Genomic DNA, 23,586 nt, shown 5'->3' with positions numbered 1-23,586 from the left:
GACCCAACTTGAAGCCTGACTGGTTAGGGTCAAGAAGATTGTTCTGTAGAGAAATAGCGAGCGAGTTGGTCAGAAACAGCATGCTCAAGTGTTTTGGAAAGAAAAGATAGGAGGAATAACGGTCTGTAGTTGTTGACGTCAGAGGGTTCGAGTGTTGGTAACTTGATGTGGGGAGAGACTCTGGCCATTTTGATGTCAGATGTGACGCAGACAGTGGTCAGGGATGAGTTGATGAGGGAAGTGAGGAATGGGAAAATATCTCCAGAGATGGTCTGGAGAAGGGAGGAGGGGATGGGGTCGAGTGGGTAGATTAGTGTGGTCTGGCCGCCCAACAGTCACAGGATTTCATCTAGAGAGAGAGGGGAGAAAGAGGTCAAGGCATAGGGTAGTCATGTGTGAGTGGGACCAGTGAACTCAATAGGCTGAGTGAATGAGGAGCGGATGTCGTCAACATTCTTTTCAAAGTGGTTGACAAAGTCGTCCCCAGAGCTGAAGGAGGGAGGAGTAGGTGGAAAACAGTTCCTAAGCTTAGAGGCAGAAGCTTAACATTTAGAGTGATAGAAAGTGGCTTTAGCAGCAGATAGAGTAAAAAAAAGGAGGGAGTGAAAGGAAGATAGGTCCTCCGGAAGTTTAGTTTTCCTCCATTTTTGCTCAGCTGCCGACAGCCCTGTTCTGTAAGCTCGCAATGACTCACTCAGCCATGGATCAGGAGGGGACAGTGCGAGTCATAGGATGCAGAAAGCCAGGAGAGCAGGGTTGAAAAGGCAGAATCAGGAGAGGAGAGAAAGGGATTTAGCAGAAGGGAGAGTAGTGGGAGAGAGAGAGAGAGAGAGCGAAGATTGCGACGGTGCATGAGCATTTGGCTAGGGGCTGTAATGGGACATTTTTATTTTATGCGTCCACATAACTGAGTATGTGACTAACCTTGTGAAACTGTCCTATTATAATCTCCTGTTCTTGGGAGTATCATCCTGTTGCAAACCAGCTTGCACCTTCGTCCTTGTATAGATAAAGTCCCGCTCAAGAACAGGAAACTATAAAGATATGTGCTTATCACCCAATGCTTTGGAATTCAGACTGTCTACCCTGCACTGTGTAACTCTCCTTATTTCTGAGCTCAGAGAGAATAACAATCTTGGTTTGACTTTGACTCCAGCAAATCCTTATTGTAGAATATACACCACAGGGCTGAGTGGGTAGGGTTGGAGGAGAAGGAGACAGAAAAAGAAAGTAGTGATCAGAGTGCTGGAGACTTTACCCTTACTTACATTAGAGAACGACTAATAATCTGCTGAGCCAATAAATGGGGGCTATATTTGACCTTTCCAGTCTATCGGCTATTGGCCCTTCCCGATCTGCTTTGCCGATAGTCCCTCTACGTAGCAAAACTGCTGCTATGTGAGCCGCCACTCACCGCCTGAGCCACGAGCTCTACACAATGCAGAGGAACGTCTAGCTGGGAATCTGCAGTATTGAGAAATAGATGAATTGACAGTGACCAAAATCGAACTCCTATTGGAAATATTTGTTTAGTTAATTCACTAATAATAAGGCTTTTCCTCTAGGATTTTGTCTGTGCTTAGCTCCATTCCATTTCCTTTTATCCTGAAAAACTCCCCAGTCCTTAAAGATTACATGCATACTCATAACATGATGCAGCCACCACTATGCTTGAAAATATAGAGTGGTAATCAATAATGTGTTGTATTGGATTTGCCCCAAACATAACACTTTATTCAGGACAAAATGTAATTGCCTTGCCGCATTTTGCAGTATTACTTTAGTGCCTTGTTGCAAACAGGATGCATGTTTTGGGATATTTTTATTCTGTGCAGGCTTCCTTCTTTTCCCTGTGTCAATTAGGTTAGTATTGTGGAGTAACTACAATATTGTTGATCGATCCTTAGTTTTCTCCCATCACAGCCATTAAACTCTAACTGTTTAAAAGTCACCGTTGGCCTCATGATGAAATCCCTGAGCGGTTTACTTCCTCTCCGGCAACTGAGTTAGGAGAGACGCCTGTATCTTTGTAATGACTGGGCTTATTGGTTCACCATCTAAAGTGTAATTATGAACTTCACCATGCTCAGAGTGATATTCAATGTCTACCAATAGGTGCCCTTCTTTGCAAGATATTGGAAAACCTCCATGGTCACTGTGGTTGAATCTGTGTTTGAAATTCACCGCTGGACTAAGAGATCTTACAAATAATTGTATGTGTGGAGTACAGAGATGAGGTAGTCATTCAAAAAGCATGTTAAACACTATTATTACACAGAGAGATTCCATGCAATTTATAATGTGACTTGTTAAGCACATTTTTACTCCTGAACTTATTTATGTTTGCAGTAACAAAGGGGTTGAATACTTATTGACTCAAGACATTTCAGCTTTTCCTTTTTTATTCATTTGTAAACATTTCAAAAACATTCCACTTTGACATTATGGGGTATTGTGTCAAGGCCAGTGACAAAAACAATCTCAATGTAATCCATTTTAAATTCAGGCTGTAATACAACAAATGTGGAAAAGGTCAAAGGCTGTAAATACTTTCTGAAGGCACTGTATGGGCAGATTTGAGTCATTCAGACACAACGTGCATGTTAGTTTCATATTTTTTCCTACCCTCGCTCTCCTTGTCAGATATTATGCACATTTATGGCTTGGTGGCAAATGTCATTGCCATTGAGCTAGTTCTCATAGTGCCAGTAAACAGTAGCACAGGATATGAGCCATGGAGAGAGATGAGGAGATGTGAAAGGGAGTGAAGTTACAGCCTTGCTCTATCCAAATAGTAGCAGTAGGATCAAGTTACAACACGCCAATTTCATGACAGATAGCTGAACTAGCTGAACTAGCGAATTTTGACCTGGCAGCTGAGTTTAGAGATGCATCCTGACAGCTGAAAATAAGATTTTTTCCCATTCACGGAAAATTACAAAAATTCTAGTTTCATAAGCATCCGTGATCACAAATCATGACATTAAGTTGGACCCATTTGCATTGAATAGATGGTACTTTATATTCTCATACTAACAGCAGTGCCTATATTTTTTATTTAACAAGGCAAGTCAGTTTTAAGAACAAATTCTTATTTACAGCGACGGCCTAGGAACAGTGGGTTAACTGCCTTGTTCAGAGGCAGAACGATATATTTTTATCTCGTCAGCTTGGGGATTCAATCTAGCAACCTTTCGGTTACTGGCCCAACGCTCTAACCAATAGGCTACCTGCCGCCCCATTCTATATGATGTCTTTCCATACAGGCATGACATGCTGGAGTGATGCTTCCATGCAGAATGTGTTGCTCAGAAGGCTAATATAAGTACCAGATGGAAGCAGATTATGGTGCTACAGATGACAGACTCCACTGATCTGCCAAAACAAGCTCAATAACTCAATGCACACACTCCTATTGAATATGCATTCACCTGTATTGTGAGTAGTCCTATGACGTCTTCATTTACCCAGTTTATCAAGAGATGTACCATTCAAATAAAATGATTATGTTGTTATGTAGTTAGATTTGTAAAAACAAAGTTGAATGTATTGTTTTATTTTAAAATTGATGCATTAATGCATACGTGGCTGTCTCTGGGAAATGTTGTCATCAAAATGTTCAAACATAACGATATTGAATAGCGGCCTAAAATATCGACCATCGGCCTCCTTGACCCCCAAAAAATCTGTATCGCCATCGGCCCCCCAAAAAAATCCATATCGGTCATTCTCTAACCTTGTACCTCTGCACATTGTATTCTGTACATAGCCATGTTATTTTTTTGTTATCCATTCCTTGTGTCATTATTTCTATTTATACATTTATTTATGTTTTACCTTTAACTCTGCATTGTTGGAAATTGTCCCGTAAGTAACAATTTCACTGTTAGTATAAACCTGTTGTTTACACAGCATGTGACAAATAACATTTGAACTGAGATGGCCGGGCATTTGTGCAGGTGAGTACATTTTTGCTGTAACATGGACTCTATAGTAACATGTACTCCACAAAGTGATGAAACTTTGTTGCTCCTTGCTCAAACAAGGAAGGTGTTGTAGCAAACAAGTCTTCGGTTGCCTAGGCAATGCCCTCCTCCCTGCTACAACAGCAGCACATGCAGTCAGGAGCAGAGGAGAGGAAAAAATATAAGCTCATCAAAAAAAGAAACGTCCTCTTACTTTCAACTGCGTTTATTTTCAGCAAACTTAACATGTGTAAATATTTGTATGAAGATAACAAGATTCAACAACTGACAAACTGAACAAGTTCCACAGACATGTAACTAACATAAATTGAATAATGTGTCCCTGAACAAAGGAGGGGTCAAAATCAAAAAGTAACAGTCAGTATCTGGTGTGGCCACCAGCTGCATTAAGTACTGCAGTGCATCTCCTCCTCATGGACTGCACCAGATTTGCCAATTCTTGCTGTGAGATGTTACCCCTCCACCTCCAAATCGATCCCGCTCCAGAGTACAGGCCTCGGTGTAACGCTCATTCCTTCGACGATAAATGCGAATCCGACCATCACCCCTGGTGAGACAAAACCACGACTCGTCAGTGAAAAGCACTTTTTGCCAGTTCTGTCTGGTCCAGCGATGGTGGGTTTGTGCCCATAGGCGACGTTGTTGTCGGTGATGTCTGGTGAGGACCTGCCTTACAACAGGCCTACAAGCCCTCAGTCCAGCTTCTTTCAGCCTATTGCGGACAGTCTGAGCACTGATGGAGGGATTGTGCATTCCTGTTGTAACTCGGGCAGTTGTTGTTGCCATCCTGTACATCTGCAGTCCTCATGCCTCCTTGCAGCACGCCTAAGGCACATTCACGCAGATGAGCAGGGACCCTGGGCATCTTTCTTTTGGTGTTTTTCCAGAGTCAGTAGAAAGGCCTACCATTAATTGTCTACCGTCTGTAAGCTGTTAGTGTCTTAACAACCATTCCACAGGTGCATGTTCATTAATTGTTTATGGTTCATTGAACAAGCATGGGAAACAGTGTTTAAACCCTTTACAATTAAGATCTGTGAAATTTCTTGGATTTTTACTAATTATCTTTGAAAGACCGGGTCCTGAAAAAGGGGAGTTTCTTTTTTTGCTAAGTTTATATACACAATGCCTTCAGAGAGTATTCATACCGCTTGACTTACTCCACATTTTGCTGCGTTACAGGCTGAATTCAAAATTGATTAAACAGATTTTTTTCGTCACCCATCGACACACAATAACCCATAATGACAAAGTGAAACATGTTTTTAGAAATGTTTGCTAATTTATTGAAAATTAAATACAGAAATTACACATTTACACCCCCTTTCTATGACACTCCAAATTCAGCTCAGGTGCATCCAATTTCCTTTGAGCATCCTTGAGATGTCACTACAACTTGATTGGATTCCACCTGTGGTCAATTAAATAGTTTGGACATGATTTAGTAAGAAACACACCTGTCTATATAAGGTCCCACAGTTGACAGTGCATGTCAGAGTAGAAACTATACCAAGAAGTCCAAGGAACTGTGATTTGACTTGAAAAAGAACTGTCCTTAGATCTCCAAGATAGAATTGTGATGAGGCATATATCTGGGGGAGGGTATAAAACCATTTCTAGAGTGTTGAAAGTTTCCAAGAGCACAGCGGTCTCCATAATTTGGAAATTGAAAAATATGGAACAACCCCGACTCTGCCTAGAGCTGGCCGTCCAACCAAACTGAGCAATCAGGGCAAAAAGGACCTTGGTCAGGAACCCAGTGATTACTTTGACAGAACTACAGAGTTCCTTGGCTGAGATGGGAGAACCTGCCAGAAGGACAACAGTCTCTACAGCACTTCACCAATCAGGGATTTTAGGTAGAGTGGCCAGACGGAAGCCACTCTTGAGAAAAAGGCACATGAAAGACTCAGAACATAAGGCAAACAATTCTGTGGTCTGATGAGATTTTTTCAACTCAGCTCATCACCCATCTAACACCATCCCTACTGTGAAGCATGGTGGTGGTAGCGTCATGCTATGGGGATGCTTTTTAGCGGCAGGGACTGGAAGACTGATCAGGATAGACGGAACAATGAATGAAGCCAAATACAGGCACATCCTTGATGAGAACTTGCTTCAAAGTGCAAACGACCTTAGACTGGGCGAAGATTTACGTTCCAACAGGGCAATGACCCCAAGCATACAGCCAAAGCGACGCTGGAATGGCTCCAGAAGAAGAGTATGAAAGTCCTTGAGTGGCCCAACCAAACCCCAGACCTGAATCTCATTGAAAATCTGTGGAAAGACTTGAAGATTGCTCCCCATCTAACTTAACAGAGCTGGAGAAAATCTGCAAGGAAGAATGGGAGACAATCCCCAAATCCATATGTGCAAAGCTAAGATAGACATACCCAAGACAACTCACAGCTCTAATCGCTGCCAAAGGAACTTCTACAAAGTATTGACTCAGGGTTATGAATACTTATGTAAAATGTTACATTTCTGTATTTCATTTTCAATAAACATGTAAAAATTATTACAATGTAAACTTACTTTTAATCCGTCTGTCTGAATATTTCAAGACATGACAATTCTCATCACTCATCTTGAAAAAACGTACATTAAAAACTTCAATCAATCAGCCATCATTAACACAATTGAAAAATCGAATGAAAGTGCGGGGGCTACGGAGAGAAACAAAATGGTGCAGTTTTAGACCATGTGCCAGAAAGTGATGAGGGCGCTGGAGAGGGGTGTGTATTAGTGGGTCTGGGCAGGTGTCATGTAATTGATATTTGTTATTTGTATGTGTATGTTTTGTATTGTTTATAAAATATAAAATGTAATCTTACAAAAAAAAAAAAAAAAAAATTAATAAAATAAAATAAAATAAAACAAATCAGGCTGTGGAAAAAGTAAAGGGCTGTGAATACTTTCTGAAGGCACTGTTTAAATATACGTTTTATTTGTTTTGCTATTCGAATTGTTATTACGGTGATCACAGTCATTTGGATGACCTATAACCGTCATCCAAAATTGTAGTTGTGTGGTTTAGAGGTGGTGTACCTGATGAAGTGACTGAAGAGGCGGGTGGTGTTACGGATGATGCGAGCAGCACGGGACTCTTCGTGCTGACACCGCTGCAAGGTCAGCCCATCATCCATATGACCCTCAGAGTGGAGGCAGGCCTGGAGGAGGGAGGAACACAGAGAAAGCGGGAAAGGGGGGGTAGGCAAAGGAGGGAGAGGGGGGGTAGCGAGAGAGCAAGAGCGAGCGAGAGAGAAAGAAAGAAAGAAAGAAAGAAAGAAAGAAAGAAAGAAAAGAGGGAGAGAAAGGGAGAAGTTGACAGATTAGCAGCAGAGGTTGGAACCGGTTCAGGGAAAAGAACCAAAAACAGGAAAATAACGGAATTTTTCAAGGAAAGTAAACAGAACCGGGAACAAAAGTGATCTCAAGTGTTCCAGAACAGAACTGTTATTTTCAAATCTTGTGAACCGGTGAATAACGTTCTTTTAAGTTCGGAGCATTATTTTTGCTGTCAACGCGCCTATGCAAAGCACTCACTCTGTCAATCTGAAACTTCTCCTCACAGTGTCTGCCTGTCAGCTTTTTCTAGAACAGTTAAGGATACTATTAGTTATCACGTTTCACGTTGGATTTATAAACTACAAAATGGTATGATGTGTTTTGAATGCTGGTGACGCTACACACACATGCTTTTTATTAGCTCTGGTCCAGGGTGTTGAGCCAATGTTTGGACGTTCAAAGTTCCTCCATATTAGCAGCTCCTCCGTAAGTAAGTAGCTAGTATATAATTATGTAATTCAGTGAAGTAGGAATGATAGGCCTACTACTAATATCCTAAACACATTATAATGCACGTCATATCATGATGGTAAGCGCTTCAAGCCTTACATGCCTCCTCCATGTCAATCCCGCTCTTTTGCTTGCTCCCCACCCGCAACATTTCAGTTGCATCTCGCGCCCTACACTTGTCTGTAGGAACAGAAAGGAACTAAATAAAGTGGTACTTTCGAGGGGTTAGAACCAGTTCAGAACTTTATTTTTCTGGTCAGAACAGTGGAACGGAACTAAACTATTGGAAAATGATTTTGGTTCCAACCCCTGATTAGTGGTGTTGAGTATGATTAGGCTGTAACACAGGTGCTGCTGACATTACAGGCTATTAGGCTGCATTGCTGTGGAGTTGAGGGACTGTCATATAATCGCACAATCCTCCAGTGGTGTGTATTTGTGGATTCCAAGGAAAGCCAGGCTTCCCAAAACATTGACCAATAATTTTTTTTTACAAAAGACTAAATTTATCATTAGTCTCTGTGTTTCATAATTTTCCTTCAATTCGCAAGAGGCTGAATGCATCTCAACGGAGAAAGCATCCGAGCGAGCGAAACAGCGCCCCTCTGTCTCTATATGTGTAACCAATCTAGCTGATGCTGTCATGTCAAAAAGAGTATGACATTGTTGCCGCCTTTCCTTGCATTGAATGCAAGCTTTAATAATAAAAAAGTGTAAATAGCCAATCAGCGTTAAGCTAAACTGAGTGAGCTCAACTGTGAATGGTCCTGACATAGGGCTGTTGCGGTGACCACATTACCACCACACCGGCAGTCATAAGTCACAACCGCAGTAAAATTCTACATAATCTCCTTTTATGCACTCTGGACATGCTTTGGTAGTACCCAATTTGCTAACTACCATCAGGTCTTAATGGCCTGGTACTCAGGGCTCTATTGTTCCTCCATCAGGTCCTAATGGCCTGGTACTCAGGGTTCTATTGTTCCTCCATCAGGGGCAAATGGTCTGGTACTCAGGGCTCTATTGTTCCTCCATCAGGCCCAGTGGCCTGGTACTCTGTGCTCTATTGTCCCTCTAACATCAATGCAAATACAATCTAAAATCACATCAAACACTTCAAAACAGTAGGCCTATCTTACTTTTAAAACTCACCTCACTGTGATGATAAATTTGAAGAAAGAAGTTCAACAGCAGGTTGAAACAGTGTAAAACATGGTTGTTGTGCATGTTGTTTCAAAGCCTAACACAATGAAATGCACAGTGCTTTCTAAGGTGATGATTAATTCAAAACACCCATTCACATAGAGCTTATGCATAGGCTTATGAGCCCAAGCCCGAAAGAAAAACCTGAATTAAAATTATGATTGTGCGGTTATACAAAACAGTCTACTGCATATTACGCATGGCAGAAAAATGGAGTGAAATAAGTATTCTTATACAGTGCATTTGGAAAGTATTCAGACCCCTTGACTTTCTCCACATGTTGTTACTTTACAGCCTCTCAAATGGATACAATTGTTTTTTCCCCTCATCAACCTACACACAATACCCAATTAACTGCAAAGCAAAAACAGGTTTTTAGAAATGTTGGCAAACTTATTAAAAATAAAAAAAACTGATATCACATTTACATATTCATTTAGACCCTTTACTCAGTACTTTGTTGAAAAACTTTTTGCAGCGATTACAACCTCGAGTCTTCTTGGGTATGACGCTACAAGCTTGGCAGACCTGTATTTGGGGAATTTCTCCCATTCTTCTCTGCAGATCCTCTCAAGCTCTGTCAAGTTGGATGGGGAGCTTCGCTGCACAGCTATTTTCAGGTCTCTCCAGAGATGTTCGATTGAGTTCAAGTCCAGGCTCTGGCTGGGCCACTCAAGGACATTCAGAGACTTGTCCCGAAGCCACTCCTGCATTGTCTTGGCTGCGTGCTTAGGGTCATTGTCCTGTTGGAAGGTGAACCTTCGCCCCAGTCTGAGGTCCTGAGCATTCTGGAGCGGGCTTTCATCAAGGATCTTTCTGTACTTTGCTCCGTTCATCTTTCCCTCAATCCTGACTAGTCTCCCAGACCCTGCAGCTGAAAAACATCCCCACAGCATGATGCTGCCACCACCATGCTTCACCGAAAGGGATGGTGCCAGGTTTCCTCCAGACGTGACACTTGATATTCAGGCCAAAGAGTTCAATCTTGGTTTCATCAGACCAGAGAATCTTGTTTCTCATGGTCTGAGAATGTTTAGGTGCCTTTTGGCAAACTCCAAGCGGGCTGTCATGTGCCCTTTACTGAGGAGTGGCTTCCATCTGGCCACTCTACCATAAAGGCCTGATTGGTGGAGTGCTGCAGAGATGGTTTTCCTTCTGGAAGGTTCTCCCATCTCCACAGAGGACCTCTAGAGCTCTCCCCCGATTGCTCAGTTTGGCCGGGCGGGCCAACTCTAGGAAGAGTCTTGTTGGTTCTAATCTTCCATTTAAGAATGATGAGGCCACTTTGTTATTGAGGACCTTCATTGCTGCAGAAATATTTTTGTATCCTTTCCCAGATCTGTGCCTCGACACAATCCTGTCTCGGAACTCTACGGACAATTCCTTCGACCTCATGGCTTGGTTTTTGCTCTGACATGCACTGTCAACTGTAGGACCTTATATAGAAAGGTGTGTGCCTTTTCAAATCATGTCCAATCAATTTAATTTACCACAGGTGGACTCCAATCAAGTTGTAGAAACATCTCAAGGATGATCAATGGAAACAGGATGCACCTGAGCTCAATTTCAAGTCTCATAGTAAACTGCCTGAATACTTATGTAAATAAGATATGTTTTTTACTTTTAATAAAATGTGAAAAATTTTCTAAAAACCTGTTTTCGCATCCTCAATATGGGGTATTGTGTGTGGATTGCTAAGGGAAAACATTTTTTTTTAGAATAAGGCTGCAACGTAACAAAATGTGGAAAAAGTCAAGGGTTCTGAATATTTTCCAAAGGCACTGTATACTAAATTATATATGTGTGAAATTAGTATGGACCATTACCATGCACCTGTTTCAGAACTGGGGCAGGAGGAAAAATACATGTCATCTCTACACTTAAAAACCATGGTTCATTTTAATGCCACTCCTGTTGTAAAGCGAAGCTATGTGCTTAACATTAGGAAAGTTAAGAAATAAATATAGTAAGCCTATCCTATAGAAAGCTGATGGGATCCTCTTTTTAATAGTGACTATCAAAACTCTTTTCTCGCGCAATTGCATAGCCTATAGAAATGTTGCGCAACCTGGGCTCATGGGCTCTGGAAGTGTTTGATTTGATTTTCGATTACATTTGCATCGATGCCAGAGTGATTAGAGGGACAATAGAGTGCCGAGTACCAGGCAGTTAGCAAGTTTGGTAGGCTACTAATGACCATCAGCAGCATCAGAGCTTGAAGTGTAGTTACCCTGATTAAACAGTCACATGGAATTTGAATGCGGTCATGACTCGTGACTGCCAGTGTGGCGGAAATACGGTCACCGTAACAGCCCTAGTCACTGTATTAGACTAAGCATATGTGATTTGATGATGTTGAATTGTTGAAGTTGAAATGGTGCTGGTGGAGGCACACCAAAGGTGTGGTTGAATTTATTCTGCCAGTGTCTTCTTATTGTCTCGGCTTTAGGCCTATATATCACAGTCGCAAGGCATATGAACTAACAGGTTATAGCGCAAACAACGCAATTATCACAACACATAGGTTGTAATATGTCTTTTTTCCCCTGGTTTGGCTTCCCCAGTGGTTTTACCCACACACACCGATACTGCAATCCTCTCACATCTCACTCATTACAGCCAGAGGATTTGGATCAGTGTTTTATTTAGTTACAGGGAAAGCACTACACTTCTCTCAACACTATCAGCTAGAAAACCATCAAAAGAATCATCATCTGCTCTGGGAATGTATTATATTTATATATATCATTATATTTATTGCATGTGCTTCTGGTCAATTGTTTTTTAATGGGATTTGTTTTATTACTGCTAGTGTAATAGTCACACCATAACCATTCTCACTGAAAGTTGAAAGTCAGTTAATTCATTAGGCTAGAAAATGTTTATTCTGGCTGTATCAAACATTTGACAAATAAATCAGTGTATTGGTGTCTCACCCGTCTCTTGAGAGGGCCCAGGCGAGATGATTTTACATCAGGCGCCTGGTAGGACAGCCAGAGTCCTGTGGCCACATGCATGACGAAGCAGATTGAGTCCCCATACTTAATCTCTGCCATCCCCATGCCCTCGATGTCCCGCTTTGGGCTCGACTCCAGCTTTTCCTGGAGGGAAGGAAGGATCCAAACACATCAACATATCACACTCTGTTTTAATGAAACTTTGATGAAAGTCCCCAAGTCAGGCTCCAGACAATGTATGCAGTTTTATTCAAATCACACATTTGATTATGCAAAGTGTTGAGGGAACTTGATCTATGAAAAGCAATTTAAAAGATGCTGACAGATCTGTATCAGGCTGGTCAAGGACTGGAGGAGCACTGACATCTCTATATAATATTACACACGCCAGGATGTCTAGGTTAATAGAGAGCCAGACGGAGGAAGAGACAAGAAGAGGAGACACAGTGCGTATAGACTAAATCACTGTGACAGAGGATGGCCACAGGCAAGCTCCCATGAATCCCTATAGATTTGTTTCCCCATTAAGAACGGACACAATAGAAAAGGTATGAAATGTAAAGTGTATTAAGCCTTTGATAAACTGCCTTAGTAATATGGTGGGTTACACCATGCTGTTGATCCATAAGGAGGAGTTCACTAATTGCTCCCAATCACTGGCAACGTCTAAAACACCCTTGCCAAGATTAGACTTAAAATACCCTTGTCCTGGTTGGTATGGCCCCGCAAGTCGATACATTTTCTAGAGCAACTTTGTGATCGAGAGACAGTCTGAGGTGTGTGTGTGTTTGTACATCCGTGCGCGCGTACGTGTATGCCTGCATGTGTGTGTGTGTGTGTGTGTGTGTGTGTGAGAGAGATATAGCTGGTCCTGAGCGCTGACCTTGGAGGCTCTGAAGCAGAAGGCGGTGGAGGAAGTGTCAGACTTCTCCCGGTCCTGCAGTACCACCCCCCTCTCCTCCGTCAGGGACAGGTAGTGCCCCGTGGTGAGGTGGCGGAGACGGAAGGGCTGACCCCAGCGAATGTGACTCCCGCTCCAGCTGTCCAGGGGCACAGAGACGTGCACACACACACACACACACACACACACACACACACAACGGTATCAAGAACAACAACCTACGAGCCCCTATAAGTATTATATCCCCTAATTAGATTGTGTACACATGATGAACTAGCAGCCAGACTAGCTGTTAATTAGCTGGCATCATGTCATGTGCATAGATAATTACTAAATGGCTGAAAACACCTAAATAACTAGGCATGTAATACCAATTTGTATGACTAGACATTGCCTAGTTGCTTACATCAAAACAAAACAGTGTCAAAACCATAGCAGATTAAACATGGATGACAAATTCCAGATCTGACAGTGCAGGGCATATCTGAGAGGAAAGCCACTGATATTGAATCTTTCAAATACTTTACAAATGGTTGGTGTCAAAAAGCATCATGAAACATCAAAGTGAGTCGGAGCAGAGGGAGGCGGGGAGGGAGGGAGAGGTAGAAAACTTAGAGAGAAGATGGAGGGAATAAAAAGAGCTGAACTCACCTGATTCTGAGAGGCTCCAGCCTCCACAGAGACCTGGCCTTGGCTCCTGCATTCCCCGTCTCATAGTTCACTATCCTGGGGGCACGAGAGGTGCATGAAAGGTCTGGATCACTGCAATGTTTAAATACGGCCACAGGCTCATAATGGTCTCAAGGTCATGTTTTATGACTTCAGCAGGATTCCATCTCTGACTGCTTTATTCCCTTCTGTCACAGTGATATCAGGTCAGAGGAAGGAAGGCTCAGAATGGGACCTCAGATGAACCTTCATATTTACCCTCCTGGCAACAGCGCACATCTTTCATCCAGGACAACCACGTAACCAACGGAGACCGAGAGCAACACTGTCTATTAATGATGTGGGTTCTGGAGATAAAAAAGGATCTTTCATGGTCCTTGTTGACTGTTTGGACTATGTTTGATGGACCTTCATGAAAATGTAAGGTCTTAAGAAAATGCTCCCTTTCAAGGACTAAGCGGAAAGCCAAGGCTGACAACCAATATTTATTCAGCGGCATATTATTGCCACACACAAACAGTGAGCTATAAATATACAGTGTGACTGGGAGGAAGATGAAGAGTCCTTCACATGTCTTCGGCGCCTGGCGATGTTTATACGGACAAGAGCACTGTCTCCCCGACCCCCATGTGCCATTTCCCTCTGCTACCTTGCTGGCTGTCATCACTAGCGCTGTGTGACTATAGAAAGCAAGGCAGACATTTTTCTGTGCTTCTCTCAGACCCAGCTTCACACTGAGTAGTGACAGACCCAGCGTCAGCCAGGTCAGCCAGACAAATTAGCCTGATTTGATTTTAGGCCACTTTCACAACAGACTAAGGGGAAAACTAATTTCTTAGAGTCTTTTTATCCGTTTCCCAGCTGTAGGTCTCACCTCTGTTGCTGATCACTCTGGTCAGACCCTGGGATGGTCAAAACCTCATCATGACCGTGGAACAGACGCAACACATGGCCACCCAGCAGGTAACCTTTAGGAGGATGGATTAACAGCACCTTTAATTGATACCCACAACGTTTCAAACAACATTATAAGCCAGTGACGCTAAATGAACCGTTGGACATACCCTCCTCCACGTTGCTGCCGGAGCAGGTGGGGTGGACGTTCCACAGAGTCTGCATGAAGGACGCGTCCACCTGGATGTTGCCATTGGAGATGGACAGGTGCTGGTGAAGACAGAGGAACATTATGTTACACACACTATCAATAACTACAGTATGGGACACACTACCAGTAGGCCTATACTACAGGGCCTATGTCAAATACCCAGTTTGATTCAAGGAATTGGGCCAGGCGAACAACTCAGAGGTTTGTCTATGCATGCATTGGAGGGCGTGATAGGAAGGCTGTTATCGCTGCAGTAGATTTAGAATCATTCATCAAACTGGAGAGAGGCTGGCACTGGAGAGTGTACAGGACTGCGAATGGACTCAGGAATCTGCCAGTTTGTAGGGTTCTGGGTTTGTGTGTGCGTGCGCCAGACACTTGGGGAACTCTCCACCTCCCTCCTCCATTACTGGACCTGGAGGTGCTGTAGGCCTGGTTAGAGGGAGCATCTCACTGGTGACAGCAGAGCCCGGAGCCGTGGCAGTAACAGTAACATGATAGTGGGACTCTGGCTTAGCGAGGGCTGCCATATCCCTGCTGAAGGCCCATAAACATGGGCTTGGCTGGGCTGGCTGTTGTCACACTCTCCCTGCGTCATGCTGGAGATGTTTTCCAGGCCCAGCATGCTAAGGCGCTGAGGCCCACACTGTAGGAATAACACATGGGTGTCTGGGTCTGGGAGATGCTCATAGATGGGCCTGAAGAGGAACAGGGGAGCAGGGCTGGCCAGGCTACACAGTGTAGGGAAGGAGGGATAGGGGACAGAGTAAGGTAGGGTACAGTAGCTGTTCAGTTTGACAGTGTTGCTCTCTCCATCCCAGCTCTACATGTGTGGCCTTCCCCTGCTCTTTCTTAGCTTCCTATCCCAAATCTCTGGTCTGCTTTAATGGACAGATTGAACTGTGTGGGAGGGAGACACCTTGAGTCCAAGAACACGATCTACAATCTTTGGCTAACCTACAGGATTGAATGGCATTATGGCTCTGTTCAATGGGGATGGACACTTTAAATAGCCTATAATATGTATTATTCTTAATGAGACGTTTATAGAGTGAGGGTGTACTCACAAGGTATCGTTCTGATGACACGCTGACAAGGATGAGGTCATCTCCGATGCGTACCTTCTCGCCCTCTGACCTCTGTTTGGAAGCAGGATGGATGGTCCACCAACAGGCTTCACCTGCAGGAGCACAGAGAAACACTGGTGGGGTCACATGCCTGCATAATGTTATTTATAAATCTATGATCTACATCAGTGGTTCTCAATTGGTTTTGTCTCAGGGCCCAAATTGAACCAGGCTGTCTCAGTCGCAACCCAATATTCGCATCCCAATTTTTGGGGGCTAAATGCAATCTGGAAAACGATTTTTAATGCTATATTGATAGTAAATGTAGCAATTATATGACAAGGGAACAACATTCCCATCTTTTTCATTGTCAATAATTATATTTTCCCCAATTTCCTGATGAAGAATGCTAATAAGTTCACTGGTTTGAGGCCACAAAGTCAACCAAATCCACAAACTGTGCTGCTATATTCCATATTAAAAATACTGTTATTGAAGAAAAATAGTTCAGAGATTAAATTATAAAAAATGTAGGTTCATTATAATTTCTCCACTGTTTTTTTTGCCTGGTTTTAGTTGTTTAAGTTCAAACGAGTATTTCTGCATAAAAAAACCCAAAATATATACACTGAACAAAAATATAAACACATGTAAAGTGTTGGTCCCATGTGTCATGAGCTGAAATAAAAAAAAATACGTAAAATGTTCCATATGCCAAGATAATCCATCCACCTGACATATCAAGAAGCTGATTAAACAGAATGATCATTACACAGGTGCACCTGGTGCTGGGGACAATAAAAGGCCACTCTAATATGTGCAGTCTTGTCATGCAACACAATGCCACAAACATCTCAAGTTTTGAGGGAGCATGCAAATGGAATGTTGACTGCAGGAATGTCCACCAGAGCTGTTGCCAGAGAACTGAATGTTCATTTCTTTATCATAAGCCACCAACGTCGTTGTAGAGAATTTGGCAGGATGTCCATCCGGCCTCAACTGCAGACCATGTGTAACCACGCAAGCACCGGTTTCAACTGTACCGGGCAGATGGCAGAAAGCGTGTATGGCATCGTCTGGGCGAGTGGTTTGCTGATGCCAAACGTTGTGAACAGAGTGCCCCATGGTACTGGTGGGGTAATGGTATGGGCAAGCATAAGCTTGTACATATTATTGAGTGCAATTTGAATTCACAGAGATACCGTGATGAGATCCTGGAGGCCCATTGTCGTGCCATTCATCCGCCGCCATCACATCATGTTTCAGCATGATAATGCACGGCCCCATGTTGCAAGGATCTGTACACAACTCCTGGAAGCTGAAAATGTCCCAGTTCTTCCGTGGCCTGCATACTCACCAGACATGTCACCCATTGAGCATGTTTGGGATGCTCTTGATTGATGTGTACGACAGCGTGTTTCCCGTTCCCGCCAATATTTTGCAACTTCGCACAGCCATTGAAGAGAAGTGGGACAACATTCCACAATCAACAGCCTGATCAACTCTATGCGAAGGAGATGTGTCACACTGCATGAGGCAAATGGTGGTCACATCAGATACTGGCTGGTTTTCTGATCCACGCCCCTACCTTTTTTTTTTTAAAGGTATCTCTGATCAACATATGCATATCTGTATTCCCAGTCATGTGAAATCCATAGATTCGGGCCTAATTCATTTATTTAAATTGACTGATTTCCTTATATGAACTGTAACTCAGTAAAATCATTGAAACTGTTGCATGTTGTGTTTATATTTTTGTTCAGCGTACATACACAGATGGTTGAGCTACACAGAAAGTTGAACCTGTAACTACTGTTTGGGGATAGATGACAACAGTGAAAGCAACACACACATGCGAGCACAGCATAGACACGTAATTACATTTAAGACACACAAATGTATTCACACAAACTCTAATATACTGTAAGCCCACTCACACTTAACATACAAGCACCATAGCAACCAGCCTTCCAATAGGTGGAGAGCCAGACCATCTTTTACATCTCTATGAGACAAATGAGCTGCGCCTCGACATTGTGACAAAGAGCCAATCGAAGACATTTATTTTAGTCTGCTAGAAAATGTTTTCAGGGGAGATCTCCTAGGGAATAAACAACTGAAATCTCTGCAAATGTGGTACATTTCCTACAATATAGGAAGCCATAAATCCCTCTTTTCATGCAGTGCTTAAGAGAATCTGAAATGAATACTGGGGCAGGTCAAATCCTACATGAGTCGAAGTCCCAGTCAGAACTCCAGCTATGAGTGACTGTGTGCCAGTGACCCTAGAGCCAGACAGAGGAGGTTTTACCTGTTGAGTCCTGCTGCAGCCCCACATCAAATGACAACTTATCCGTCTGTGACCTTGAAGTCTTCAAACAGGTCAGATACTGCAATGTATAGATACACATCAAAGCAACATGAAAACGATGATCAAGAGAGTCACACAACTCTGCTGTAGCGTTCAGAACTGGAACAAATATCAGTACGACATATGTAACAAATATTCCTATCAAATGTTATAAAACAGTAACTATGAAATAGTAACACATGGAATAATGACAAAACAGTCCCCGGTCCTTGGGTATCGTATGAGAGTGTGCGTGCAGTGCAGTCTCACCATAGCGCTAAAGGAGTGCCTCAGGAGGATGGCGTGTCCATACAGAAGTGTTCTGTGTCCACCGCCCTGAGCCGCCTGTGGAGACAGCACAACACCCATCACACAGCAGACACACTATAAGACAGGATGTCCCCCGTGACCTCTCTCTCTCTCACTTTCTCGTTCTCTCTCACGTATCTCTCCATCTGCATCACAGTTAGAGAACTAAGACTGTGATGACTTCACACAAGGCAGGGGGCCACAGACTGACCCAGCCTGCCCCCTCTCAGCCTGTCCTCTCCTCTCTGACGACGGTCCTGAAGTCCACAACACAACACTGAACGCATGCAGTCAGACATGTCACAAAGGGGATACGCCTGCCTCCTGTATCTATGGAGAAGAATACAGATCATCGTCAGACGGCTGCAGGTAAAAAGGAAGGGGGGTGAGAAAGAGAGAGCTCTCTGCCTCTAATGTGTTGGTAACAAAGACCTTGTGTTACAGTAAGAAGGGTCTGGTTTGTGACAGAACGCACTAGGAGAGAAAAGACAAGGTTCCACTGCGGTTTCACAGCAGTTCGAGGAGATGGGTAGGGGAAAGAGTGATGTGAGGTCACTACTTGGGCTCTGCTTGCAAACCTGCCCCTTTGTTCTGCAGGCAACCATGTGTTACTCACCTTTCTTATGAGCCTCTATGGAGCAGTAAGACAAGAGAAAGTTACATTACTGAGAAGGGTATGTAAGTTAAAAAGAAATGTATGAGTTCGCCAGTGTCATTTTAACCAAACACACCACCCTCTATTTGTGCTGCTTTTGCTAGACAATAGCCTCCAGTTCAATGCAGTTGCCATGGATTATCAGACTGCAGCAGTGCCAGCACCATGTCAGGCTGTTCAGGCTTCCTGAGGGATAGTTTAATGTGCATCGGGCATATCCAGCTGCATTCAACCCAACACAATCTGAGAGAACTAGACCAGCTCTAAACACAACACTTATCCTAACCTCACACCATCCACAGCTGTGTCAGCCTCAGATTCCTCTGTCCCTGGCGTCCCTGGCCCAGAAGGGGAAAGGCTATTTGATCAAAGGCGGGGGGGAACGATCTCCCCCCCAGCTGTTGCCGGGAGATGACATGCTGACATCAATTGAGAAAGCGTGACCTTTAGCAGCACGTCACCCCCCTGCGTTTATCCAGCAGCCACCAGGGTGACAGCAATGGGGTTTCTCTCAAAGGTGGCACTGAAATACCACTGCACACGTCGCCCTGCCAGAGGGTATCAGCTTCACCCTGCCTTACCCTGCCTCACCCTGGGCACTTCAGTCACTGACTCCGACAGTTTGACCTTAGATCCTTAGCCCAGTAAACAAAGTTATGAAATCACAAGTATGTTCACTGCTCTATTTGGACACGTTAGAGGAACTTCACACCGAATTCCATTTGGGGTCACTAGCTGAAACGGAGCTAAATGGATGTTTGATAGCTTACTTCTGTAACGGTTTTCTGAGCCTTGTGTGTTCACTGTTCACAATATCTATAACCCCTCAAACAAACACAAATATTAGTCTGAAATACCATTACTAAGATCCTATTCCACTTAAAGGAATCCCTGCCTATTAGTAGAGACCAGCTGAATACGGTAAATCAATAAGTTATTTCTTCTGTAAGTCAATACCCTCCACTGTTGCTCATCTGCTCAATGACAGAATATTGATTACAGAATCGTGACACATTCAACTACTATTTTCCCTTCGTGGTGTTTCCTCCATTGACAATTCAGAGCAGGAACAGAGGAATGGAGAGGGTTAGTGAAAAGAGATGCATATGAGGAGAGAGAATTTACGGAGATGTAACCCAGTGTTCAAATGTTTTCTCCAGACCAGGTCTGAATCAGTCTCCACAGCATTCCTTAGAGAGAGGACAATAGTGCATCAAGGAGAAACAGTGATTAAAGGCCTTCCCTCTGGTTATATTGAACTGGTCTAGCAGATCATGTTAAATGAAGTTACTACACAAGTGTAGATGCAAGGGGGTTAAGAGTGGCACGTAGAAAGCAGCTTAGCTATTGCAAACAAGCAGTTTCACTTGAAAACGTCTCACTAAGCTTTAAGGGCACATTAAGCGCTCATGAAGGCCCAGTCTGCCTGTGCTTTGCTCTTGCCAAAGGGCTTTTCCAGTTCACACAGCTATGATGGAACCAATCAGGCTTGATTTTTTAATTCCCCATCATTTGGAGTCCAGTGTGGTCGCTAAGCTACAGCATTGACAAGTCCATTTATCTTTGAACTCAACTCAAAGAGTATGAAGCTCCACAGCTCAAATTATGGAAATTCTTTCTATCATTAGCAGTTTGGCAAGGCAACAATGAGTTGGGGTTGCTTCACTTCCCAAATATAATAACTCTTTTTTTTTTTATCCTTCTAAATGTCAGTGTATTTATTTCTACAGTCATAATTCATGTAATGTAGCTCACTATTGTATGCCTGAAGTTAGGTGCAGAATTTGTGAACAGGTAAGGATTTGTTGGTAATATTCAGCGATTCTGGACTTACTTCTAAATCCCCTAAGGAAGGACTGAAGACTGACATTCATCTGATGTTAATCCAGGAGAGGTGTAGCATGTTCTCTTTGGCCAGAAGAAATGTGAGCAGTAACTGTTGAGCGAGACCATTTGTATGGCAAGTCTAGACCCGGTTCCATTTGTCTTTGTCATGTTGCTAAGTGCTGTGGCACAATCGACTCACTTCTTTAAATAAATCCATAATGTCATTAGTCATTTCAACAGCATACGCATTCATGTTTCCATATAAAAACACACTAGCTTTCTGTGGGGGGGGGGGGATCTATTTGCTTTACCTGAAGGGACTATCGTAACCCTAGGATACATTTCCAATGAAAATGAGAGAGCAAGCTGCTAGCATGACTAAACAGCCATGCGCTAGAGAGGTGACAGGAGAGGAGAATGGAATGAATGGTGAACATACCCATCGGTCCTTTCCTCGAGGCTAACAGGTGGAGAGATGAGCAGAACACAATGGATGAACATAGCAGTGGTAAACAGTACAGCTCTGTTACAGCTGATTAATGAAAACCAAAAGCAAAATGTTCGCAAAGAACAGTTTTAACAGAATTTATTGTACCAATTAAGATCACTGTATCAGAAATGCTTTAATTATCTGTCTATTAAAATAAATGAGAAAACAACTGACCACAGAGGAATGAGATGGGAAATGATCTAGTAATTATACTTCTTGGCTCACTCTACTGATACAATATACTCTTACCACTAAAATACAACATCCTGCAACTGGTAATGAACTACCGAAAGACCAGAGGCACACTGAAACAAATTCTTTATACTCATTTCAGAAAGATACAGAAGTAAGATCAGTAAAACACTGCAACCTGGAAAAGTGCGACATCATACCAAAATGGATGAGAAATGAGCATATTTTCATATCTACCCCCCATCCTTCCTCTGAAACATTAAACATGACATTTTAGGACAAGCAGCGTTTAGGTTTCTCCCTACAAGAGGAGCATGGCGAAAGCAGCATGGTAATGCTGTGTTTCTGTAGGGCTGCCTTGTAATCACAATGTCCCAAACACATGACTGTGGACTAAGGAAATAGGTCTTTCATCCTTTGTACGTACTATAACTGCCTGTTCAGAGGAGATAGGGAGGTAGTGTAGAGACCTGCTTCGACTACAAATACATTAGCTGCAGTACATACACATATGAACTTGCTCAACAATGTCCATATGTAGGTCCATTCAATGAGATTGCCTCCATTACCTCAGGTGTGTGTATGCAACAGTGACTCTGTCATCTGGACTTGTTTGCTTCTCTGTGCCTGGTGTATAAAAGGTAATTACAGTGCAATTCTGCTTTAATATGGTCATTATTCTTGTAGATTTGAGAGATTTTCTTTTCAGCCTCATTGTTAATCAAATGGTCAACCTCCCAGCACAGGGCAGAAACACTTCCGGAAAGCTGCAGCAAAGAGGTACTTTGCCTCTTGACGACTTTCATCCACATTACAATTCATGGAGGGCTCAACCTCCCAGCGCCCAGGTCTCCAGGCCAATGTAACATTACAATTCATGGAGGGCTCAACCTCCCAGCGCCCAGGTCTCCAGGCCAATGTAACATTACAATTCATGGAGGGCTCAACCTCCCAGCGCCCAGGTCTCCAGGCCAATCTAACATTACAATTCATGGAGGGCTCAACCTCCCAGCTCCCAGGTCTCCAGGCCAATGTAACATTACAATTCATGGAGGGCTCAACCTCCCAGCGCCCAGGTCTCCAGGCCAATCTAACATTACAATTCATGGAGGGCTCAACCTCCCAGCGCCCAGGTCTCCAGGCCAATGTAATAGTCCAATTCCTCTAATTTATCTCTCTCAAAGAGAAAAAGTGTTCGAACATAAAACTGAGGCAACTCCAGTCACCGTAATAAACAATTACATAACATGACCCTGAAATCCTGAAATGAATCAAATGGAAAATGTGAAACAGGGGATGTTCAGTAGTTTCCCATTGGGCAGAAAGCACTCTGTGAAAATACTCCTCTCTGCTGTCTGCCCTGGGGTAGGAGTGTGTGTATAGATGCTGTGGTAGAGGGACAGTACTCACCCCTTCACTGTTCTGGCCAGTCTTAGCCAGCATCTCCTGCAGGGCCCGCACAGAAAGAGACTGCTCCAGCACAAAGTTGCAGATGCATAGGTCTGGAGGGACATACTGGAAGAGACAGGAGGAGGGTGATCAGGGTTAGGGTTGTATGCAGTGGTTCCCAAACCTTTTATAGTCCCGTACCCCTTCAAACATTTAACCTCCAGCTGCGTACTCCCTCTAGCACCAGGGTCAGCGCACTCTCAAATGTTGTTTTTTGCCATCATTGCAAGCCTGCCACACACACACACACCACACACACACACACACACTATACAATACATTTATTAAACTTAAGAATGAGTGTGAGTTTTTGTCATGACCTGGATCGTGGGAAGTGACAAAGAGCTCTTATAGGACCATGGCACAAATAATATAATAATAATAATAATAATAATAATAAATCAATAATTTTGCTCTTTATTTAGCCATCTTACATAGAAAACTTTATTTGTTCATCGAAATTGTGAATAACTCACCACAGGTTAATGAGAAGGTTGTGCTTGAAAGGATGCACAAAACTCTGCAATGTTGGGTTGTATTGGAGAGTCTCAGTCTTAAATCATTTTCCACACACAGTCTGTGCCTGTATTTAGTTTTCATGCTAGTGAGGACCGAGAATCCACTCTCA

General features: G+C 43.2%; 1 protein-coding gene across 1 annotated transcript in view; it reads right to left on the bottom strand.

The window, feature by feature from the left end:
- The window catches only part of LOC106610839 (ryanodine receptor 3), a 161,675-nt gene that overhangs the window by 93,232 nt on the left and 44,857 nt on the right, over nt 1-23,586 (bottom strand). The window contains exons 3-12 of the mRNA XM_082955486.1: nt 22,920-23,024; nt 18,307-18,381; nt 17,998-18,076; nt 15,687-15,799; nt 14,579-14,678; nt 14,389-14,482; nt 13,497-13,571; nt 12,828-12,984; nt 11,924-12,088; nt 7,035-7,156 (exon numbers count right to left, since the gene is read on the bottom strand). Coding sequence (XP_082811612.1) covers nt 7,035-7,156; nt 11,924-12,088; nt 12,828-12,984; nt 13,497-13,571; nt 14,389-14,482; nt 14,579-14,678; nt 15,687-15,799; nt 17,998-18,076; nt 18,307-18,381; nt 22,920-23,024 — 1,085 coding nt within the window. The remainder of the gene's footprint in view (nt 1-7,034; nt 7,157-11,923; nt 12,089-12,827; nt 12,985-13,496; nt 13,572-14,388; nt 14,483-14,578; nt 14,679-15,686; nt 15,800-17,997; nt 18,077-18,306; nt 18,382-22,919; nt 23,025-23,586) is intronic.

Source organism: Salmo salar, chromosome 09 (genome assembly GCF_965601325.2).
Source record: "Salmo salar chromosome 09, fSalSal1, whole genome shotgun sequence".
NCBI classification, from domain to species: Eukaryota; Metazoa; Chordata; class Actinopteri; order Salmoniformes; family Salmonidae; genus Salmo; species Salmo salar.
The sequence above is the reverse complement of the archived record's forward strand: the minus strand, read 5'-3'. Positions and strand labels throughout refer to the sequence as shown.